This window comes from Photinus pyralis, unplaced genomic scaffold, assembly GCF_008802855.1.
Source record: "Photinus pyralis isolate 1611_PpyrPB1 unplaced genomic scaffold, Ppyr1.3 Ppyr1.4_LG3b, whole genome shotgun sequence".
In the NCBI taxonomy this organism is placed as follows: Eukaryota; Metazoa; Arthropoda; class Insecta; order Coleoptera; family Lampyridae; genus Photinus; species Photinus pyralis.
The window spans coordinates 27,857,398-27,866,554 of NW_022170510.1; the positions used below are offsets into that span (position 1 = coordinate 27,857,398).

A 9,157-nucleotide genomic window follows, 5' to 3' on the forward strand; every position below is an offset into this window, starting at 1 on the left:
CTCCTCATTTTAAATTGGAGGATTTTAGGACAGTAGCAAACTTGATTACTAAAGGTGCTTTTGCTACGTCCATTGATCTCAAAAATGCATACTATGCTTTGCCGATTCATAAAAGTCATAGGAAATTCCTACGATTTGAATTTCAGGGGGTACTTTATGAATTTAATTGCTTAGTTTTTGGACTGACTTCAGCTCCTTATACTTTTACTAAACTCTTAAAGCCTATCATGGAATTCTTACGGAATAAAGGCATAATTTGTGTAAACTACTTAGATGACTTTTTGATAATAAGTCAATCTAAATTAGAATGTTTAAAGCACACACATTTTACTCTGTCTACTTTATCTTCCTTGGGGTTTCTAGTAAACTACAAGAAGAGCGTGCTCATTCCTAGAACTAGATTTACTTTTTTGGGGTTTTTATTTGATTCTCTAACTTTGACTATAGAATTACCTTTGGACAAACGCTTGCGAATCTTGAAATGGGCGAAATTTTTCTTACATTGCAATAGATGTAAAATTGTTAAATTTGCCAGATTCTTAGGAATCCTGGTATCAGCCTGTCCGGCTATAAAATATGGATGGCTTTATACTAAAAATTTGGAAAGGGCAAAGTTTCTTGCGCTTGGCCGGAGTGAAGGTTCATATGATGCGCATATGATTATTCCGAAGTATTTATTGTCAGATCTAGTCTGGTGGAAAGAGAAAATTATGACGGCAACTAAAAGCATAAAAGCGGTCCATTTTGATTTAGAGATTTTCACCGATGCCAGTTTATCTGGCTGGGGCGCGGTCTGTAATGGTAAAACTACGTTTGGTTGGTGGGATAAGTCATTGCGAAGTGAACATATAAATTTTTTGGAACTTCAAGCCATTCTATTTGGACTCAAACATTTCGCAATAAATTTAAACAAGATCTCTATTCTTGTTCGAACGGACAACACTACCGCCTTGTCGTCCATTAACCGAATGGGAAGCGTTAAGTTTAAAAAATTGAATTCATTGGCCAAAGAAATTTGGCAATGGTGTGAAATAAGGGACCTTTGGCTAGTCGCCTCGTACATAAAATCAAGCGATAATTGGCAGGCTGACCAAGCCTCTCGCATTTTGCCCCCGGAGACGGAATGGGCATTAAATGACGCAATTTTTGCAGATATTTGTAAGGTTTTTGGTGAACCTGAAATTGACTTATTTGCTTCTCGTGCCAATAGAAAGTGTGCCAAGTACGTCACATGGCACCAAGACCCCGAAGCGGAAGCAATCGACGCTTTCACAATCAATTGGAGTAAGCTTAATTTTTATGCCTTTCCCCCGTTTTCTCTTATTCTTAAAACACTTAATAAAGTAGTTGCAGAGAAAGCGGAAGGCGTTATAGTGGTGCCATTCTGGCGATCACAACCTTGGTACCCTTTGCTTCTTAAACTGGCACAGGGCGAGCCCATCTTTTTTGGCCCCAAAAATAATTTGGTGTCATCTCCTTACAGATCAACGCAACACCCGCTGTCCTACAAGCTTATCCTGGTGGCCGTGAAGTTGTCAGGCAGGCATTTAAATTAAAAGGAATTAGTGCGGCGGCAGAGCCTCAAAATCGTTCATATACCCAATCAAGTGGTACAACCACATGTGTTATATATCAGATTACGCGGAATAAAAAGATATATCAGATGCATATAGTATAGACGTCGGCAATTGGTCGAGCTAAAAGTTATTCACAAAAAACCTCAAAAAATGTATCAGTTTTATCGGATTTCTCACTCCGCGAAAATTTATTTTTATAAAACTGTGCTTATACTAGAGGATAGATAATGTTATATGCTTTCCAATGGTATATAATAATCTGAAAAAATGTTATATCTAATGACACCAAAAAATAGAATATGAAAAACATCACGCATCTAGAGCGATTTTTTCGAGTTTGGCATCTTGGGGTGTGGATACAGAAGAATGTATGGCAAATCGCTACACGTGAAGGCCTAGAAAATTTCATTCTTTGTATTTTAGGTTTTTACTGTTTGCACTTATCTCTTACCATAATGCAATTCTTCATCATCTTCGGCATTGGGATGAGTACGTACGTTTTTACAAGTGCCCTTGCACTTACACTCGCTAATGCAAATTAGTCCTTCCTTTGTACATACACACTTCACTGAATTGCACGAAGAGTCTGTACAGAATAGCTCAATGATATTCCGAACATTAGGTGGAATAGCATCTTGCGTGGACAGAATGGGTTCAATTTTCTCTTCATTGAGTTTCCACCCAAAATTGAACGGGTCCAAGTCTTCCATTTGCAAATCTTGGCATTTTATCCACTTTCTGCATTGCAGGAAACACCTAAATTTCGGAAGAATATAAGCAATGTGTAATTAATATTTAAGAAAGTATAGGACCTTGATACATGGTGAAAAAATGCATCTTCCGTTGGAGGTAATTCGTTTACTGATTTTTTAGTTGTCGTCGTTAATTTATGTCGCAACACATCCAAACTTTGTTCGTTCCCTTGCCCATATAATTTACAAGTGAATCGCCTGGCTATAGATAAAGACTCTTCCATAGATACTCTTGCAAACTGATCTAACTGAAAATCAGTGCACTTGTTCATATAAGCAACCTCAGTGGGGCTACCTTTCCTATTTTAAAAAACGAGCTAGTTGTGTCACAACCTGTGATCGAATGCAGCGCTGGTAGACATTGGCAAACATCTTTTCCTAATTTCACAGCTAGCTCGTGTATTGGAATGACATGCATATTATTGTTGGTGCTTGTTGTAGTGTGGCCGGACTTGATATATACTTTGATAGATTGCATGTTGGCGGTCCAAAAGTAGTATAGCACTAATATCAATATGTCGGTATCGTCAGCCTTAATCAGTATGATATCGTCTTATTCTTTCATACGATGAAGGATGAATGGAATTATTTTTGTGTCTGCCTCTTCATGATTACATCTCAAGTCTTTAACTTCAGATACTCCATCTCGCGTTATCAAGTGGCATGCTTCTCCATTTTCATATCCGCCCGACAATATGATGCTTTGAGTGACGGTTAAATGTAATTTTGATTGTTTTTCGATATAAAGAGATAAAAATTTTATTAATGCCACCTTATTTCCTGTAGACTACAAAAATTTACTGTAGTCAGTCACCTTAACCTGTTCACTAATTATGGAAAACGTGCTGGCAAAAGACTGCCCTCTTCTCTGCCTTTCATATTGTTTTATGGAATTCGGAATATTATACCGATCGAATATGAGCAGTATCTGATTGCAGTTTTCATTACTGTCGAATACTGTTAGCAGTTTTTTGAAGATGCAGTCGCCAATGTCTGCATAGGTATTAATATGTTTTTTACTTATTTCCTGAATCAAAACCATTGCGTCGACTATATACGAGTTAAATTTGGCAGGGATGTCTCTTGATATGTCGCAATAACTTTTAAGTCTCTTAGCTAGTTCAGATTTTGGCGACTTCCGTAATGAACCATCCTCGAAGAAAAGCGAAGATGGAACTAGCGTTAGTTCGTACTTCAGTAAGTTCGAAAAATCCAAGTTTTGAAATTTGGCAGCAGATATGATTCGACGAAACATGAATTCAGGTGATAATAGTCTCTTTGATTTATTTGGTTGCGTTTTCAGAGGGATATTGGATTCTTTAAATGTTTGAACTTTGTATTTCTTATGTGACGCCCAGAAGCTATTGTTCCCTTCGTCTGTTAAAGTATTTGCGATATAATTATCCATGTATTTCTTCGCAGTTGCCATAAAACTGTTCAGGGATCGTCTTATGTTCTCTGATGCTATCTTACCAGATGCGATGTGAAATAATTCAGGGGTACCATTAAAATTAAAGGGATTAACCCACGTATCTTCAAATGCTCCGAGTATTTTATTCACATCACTTTCATCACGGTTGTTCCTACTTTCGCTGAAGTGATACTCCTTCTGTTCACACGTATCATCTACCACATGTTGGAATTTAGAGCAATAATCTCCTAGTATGTGACGACTGACAATCCATCTAGTGAGGGTGTGTTCTTCTTGAGTAAAACCTAGGACACCACCAGCGGTTTTACAGTCTCTATTTATGGTTTGTTCTAAGGCCATATCACTCGCAACAGCATTGAACTTCTTATCAGTCGATTGTTTCACTACAAAATGTCCTTTCTCCAAATATCTGAAAGAAATAATTTAAAACCTTTCTTGTAATTTGTAAACACTAACCATGATAACGGTGTAGTAGGTCGGAAGATGAAAGATACGCGGCGCAATTGAAGCGGGAAATGCACGAGCCGGAAGGTGTCGAACCGTCAAATTATGCGCTGTAGCCCGATTATTGTAATAAATAAGTGCAAACGATAAAAACCCAAATTGTAGTGGATTAAATTTCCCAGGCCTACACGTGTACCGATTTTTCATATATCCTCCTGCATCCATACCGCAAGACGGCAAAGTTGAAAGAAAGCGCGCGCGATGAGTCAATTTTTCAGATTTTATTTTTTTTCACATATTGGTTATACAATTTTGCAGATTATTGTATATCAATGGAAAGCTTATGAAATTTTCTATCTTTCAAAGTAAACACATCTTCAGAAAAATACACTTTTGCTGGGTGAGAAGTCAGACAAAACTGATAATATTTTGGAGGTTTTGTGTAAATATCTTTTAACTCGACCAACAGCCGACGTCTAAACTATATGGCTCTAATAGTTTTTTTTATTCCGCGTAATTTGATATATGACACATGTGGTTGTACCACTTGATTAGGTACCTCGAAAACTAAGCGCCTTTTCTGGAGTCTGCCGCCGCACTAAATCTCAGAAGACGCGATCGAGACCATGTTGAATTCGATGTCAATTTCAACTCTACAGCAATACAACATCACATACAAGAAATGGTGGGCATTCTGTTCGAAAAGGCAATACTCGCCATGGATCTGTGACATAGCTAACGTAATCTCGTTTTTTCAAGAATTACTTAGAGACACTAATAACGTCTATGGGTCTTTCAATTCTCATAGATCGGCTTTATCTCTGATATCAGTAAATAATATTGGAGAACACCCCCTCTTGAAAAGGTTTATTAAAGGGGTGTTTAGACTTAGACCTCCGCGAGCGAGGTATGACGCTATTTGGGACCCAGAGCAAGTTTTACTTTTTTTGAGAAATAAGACGCAAAACACGGACTTAAAATTTGTTTCGACAAAATTGGTAACCTTATTGTTATTAGCTACAGGACAAAGGTTGCAATCTATCTCTGTAATAAAATACAAGAATATCGTAGAACTTGCGACAGGTTTCAAAATTTTTATACCGGATTTCTTAAAAAACTCTAGCCCATCTCGAATTCAGCCTTGTCTGGACCTTCCTTATCTTAGAAATGACCCTAATATTTGTGTAGCGTCTTTCATTAAGTTGTATTTGTCTTTAACTAATAAGTTAAGACATTCTGAGTGCGAGTACCTTTTTATTACTTGTAATAAACCTCACGATAGAGCCTCCAAACAAACCTTAAGCCGTTGGGTTAAGTCGATTCTTGAAGCGGCAGGAGTAGACACATCTGTGTTCAAAAGCCACTCCACTAGGCATGCTTCTACTTCAGCAGCTTTTAGAAAGGGTTTGTCAATTGACGAAATCAGAAATTGCGCAGGTTGGTTTAAGGGCTCGGAGGTTTTTATGAAATTTTACAATAGGCCACTAAAACAGGGAAGTTTTGTGGAAAAAATTTTTTGCGTAAATTAGATTTTATTACATTTTTATGGGAGCACCGAATTTTTGTTTATCACAATAAAGGGTTTACCTATTTTTACTTTCGGTCTTTTTTACTGGGACCCCTTCCCGGTTCGGAAAAAAAAAAACTTCATTCTTTAAACATCTACAGTTAAACTATATCGAGGATTGGATGCCGAAATATAATTAATCGATCAATTGAACTCACCTGAAGTTCGATCGTAATTATATGAGGCATCCAATCCGAAGATATAGTAACCCTCCCAACCCCATCTAATGGATCGCCCCATTTTGGGTGTTTTTTTTTTGCCGGATTCTTACTAAACACTGAGAATATTAGCAGGCAGCCGACGCGGGGCAGTTGGTAGGGGATTTTGTCCTCTCTACTTTAAAACTTGTGCGCAGTAGTAGAATCAATACGTACTACAGTTAAACTATATCTTCGGATTGGATGCCTCATATAATTACGATCGAACTTCAGGTGAGTTCAATTGATCGATTAATTATTTAACAGTTTAACACCCTCCCTCAAACCTGGCAACGTTACATCAAACAAACCTAACATTTTCACAAAAACATAAAATTTCTCATAGCCTAAGGATTTCGTGAATACATCGGCTAACTGTTGCGTTGTACAAATATATTCTAACTTAACAATACCTTTACTTACTAAATCTAAAACAAAATGCATTTTTTACATAAATATGCTTACATCTCTTATTATTTTCAAAATTTTATAACAACTTAATTGTACTTTGATTATCTTCAAACAAACAAACTGGTAATGTATAATTAATATTAAGATCCTTTAATAAATTTGTTATATGCAATAATTCACAAGATGCTGCACACATTGCTACAAATTCTGATTCTGTACTTGAAAGAGTTACAACAGATTGCTTTCTAGAGCTCCATGAAATCAAATTATTAAATAGCTTAAATCAATAGCCAGTCATTGACTTTCGATCTGTTTTATCATTAGCCCAATCCGCATCTGAATAACCTACTAACTTACTATCTGCATAATTAAATAACAATTTGTAATTAATAGTTGTCTTTAAATATTTAAGAACTCTCAAAAGATACCTTAACTGGTATCGTCGGGTCAAAATTGACCCGGCGCATTTTTAATTCATCACAGATTAAAGGCTTTTGTGGTTATGCGGTGGGGGTTCTGTGACTTCTCATACAATGTACTTATGCGCAGATACCTCAAGCCCTAGTTCAATTAAAGCATCGCAAGTGCCGACATCAGCGCGTTAGGGTCTGATTTGACCCGAGGATACCAGTTACGTGTGTGTTTTGAATTGATTTCGCTATGGATTTTCTTGTTATTGACGGTAAGAAATATACAGAAGAACAAGTACGTGAGCTATTTTTGAACGGTGAAGATGATGGCGACATTAGTGACACGCCTACCATCGACAGTAATCACGATTCAGAAGAAGAATATACCATAGACGATGATGCTGATGTTGCCGAAGTTGACGATCAAGCTGAACAAGTTCCTGTAGACGATTTGGATTTTCATGCTAGTGCAGAAAACAGTTCGGATTCAGATAGTTCTTCTGATTTACCGTTATCATCTGTAGGTTATGTTTATGGAAAGAATAGGTACAAATGGTCAAAACGAGCTCCTACACTTGGTCGCACCAGGCGCCATAATATTATTACGCATTTACCTGGACTAAAAGCAGCGGCAAGGAACCTGCAAGATAAGAACCCTGTCAACTACTGGTCTCTTCTCATAACCGATGAAATGATTAGCACAATTGTGGACTGCACGAATGAGAAAATTACGGATTTGTCCAGTACATATGGAGAAACAGCCTCGTTTGTGAATTTCACTGATTCAGTTGAGATGAAAGCATTTTTTGGTTTGCTCTATTTGACATCAGCATTCAAATCCAACCATGAAGACGTCGAAGGCTTATTTGCGTCAGACGGTACAGGTAGGGACATTTTCCGTGCTACGATGTCCCTAAAGAGGTTCATGTTTTTGTTAGTCGCATTGCGGTTTGACAGTATTTCTACCAGAAGCTTGAGAAAGACTGATAAATTTTGCCACATACGTGAAATCTTTGAGACATTCATACAGAACTGTCGAAATTGTTATACCCCTGGTGAGTCCCTTACAATAGACGAAATGCTTGTGGGCTTTAGAGGCCGATGTAGTTTTCGTGTTTACATGAAAAATAAACCGAACAAATATGGATTGAAAGTATTGTGCCTTTGTGATGCAAAGACTTACTATTTACTCAATGCTTTTGTTTATACAGGCAAATCACAAAACGTGCACCCTAATCCCAGAAAGCTATCAGTGCCAACCCTAAGTGTCTTATCACTAATTGATCCGGTCAAGAATACCAATAGAAATATCACCGCAGATAATTGGTTCACGTCAATAGAATTAGTTGAAGAATTGCGCAAAAACCAGCTCACTTATGTCGGCACGGTACGTAAAAATAAGAAAGAAATACCTCAATATATAGTTCCAAATAAAAGAACAGAACCAGGTACTTCTATGTTTGTGTTTACTAGCACTATAACTTTAGTGTCGTATGTTCCTAAGCCAAATAAATACGTTCTTTTATTGTCATCTATGCATCATGACAACAAAGTAGATGAAGGATCAAGCAAACCTGATATGATTCTATATTATAACTCTACAAAAGCAGGGGTTGATGCACTAGATCAGAAGTGTGCAAATTACAATACTGGTCGAAGAACCAGAAGATGGCCGTGTGCCATTTGGTATGCTGTTATGAATATAGCTTCAGTAAATTCCTTTATTCTGTTCCAATCTGGCACTGAAAGTTCTATGAGGCGACGGAATTTTATTATTCAATTAGGCCAAACTCTAATTGAAACACATATGAGAAGACGTTTATTGGAACCAAGACTTCCTAGAGAACTTCGTTCAGTCATGGAAAGACTCCTAAAATGCGAGGACACAGCAACGAGTGAAAGTACGCCGTCCATTTCTCAGCCCAGAGTTTCTGGATCTGATGCAGTTAGTAGGGGGAAAAAACGACGTAGGTGTTACATCTGTCCATCACAGAATGACAATAAACATGCTACAATGTGTAATAAGTGTAACCAGCACGTGTGTAAAATTCACAGCGCTGCGACATTGTTATGTGAAAAGTGCCAAATGTGAATGATAGGTTATGCAAACGTCATTGCACGTTTTTTTATACGAAAAGGTATTTGTTTTTTTGGTGTAGCATGTGAAGGCTAAATATGTTGTTTAATGGCCCTTATGTTAGTTTTTTTGATATGATCATGTTTCAGTTGAAAATTTGGAGATTATATTGCCTTACTCAATTTCAGATGCAGTATTTGTATTTATGGTCCTACAATAAAATGTTTTCATACAAAAGACTTTTATGCGTACAAACCTGTTGTATACATGCCAAAATTGGATTCAGTAAT

General features: G+C 37.2%; 2 protein-coding genes across 2 annotated transcripts; one reads left to right on the top strand and one right to left on the bottom strand.

The window, feature by feature from the left end:
• The first annotated feature begins 710 nt into the window (after nucleotides 1-710).
• On the top strand, nucleotides 711-1,556 carry LOC116166470. The gene has a single exon (XM_031481422.1). It carries the CDS (start codon nucleotides 711-713, stop codon nucleotides 1,554-1,556), a length of 846 nt encoding a protein of 281 aa, XP_031337282.1.
• A 305-nt stretch (nucleotides 1,557-1,861) lies between these two features.
• LOC116167069 lies at nucleotides 1,862-2,626 on the bottom strand. The gene is made up of 3 exons (XM_031482306.1): nucleotides 2,390-2,626; nucleotides 2,029-2,333; nucleotides 1,862-1,972 (listed from the first exon to the last, which is right to left on the bottom strand). Exons 1-3 carry the CDS (start codon nucleotides 2,599-2,601, stop codon nucleotides 1,959-1,961), a joined length of 531 nt encoding a protein of 176 aa, XP_031338166.1. The 5' UTR covers nucleotides 2,602-2,626; the 3' UTR covers nucleotides 1,862-1,958.
• Between the last annotated feature and the right edge of the window lie 6,531 nt (nucleotides 2,627-9,157).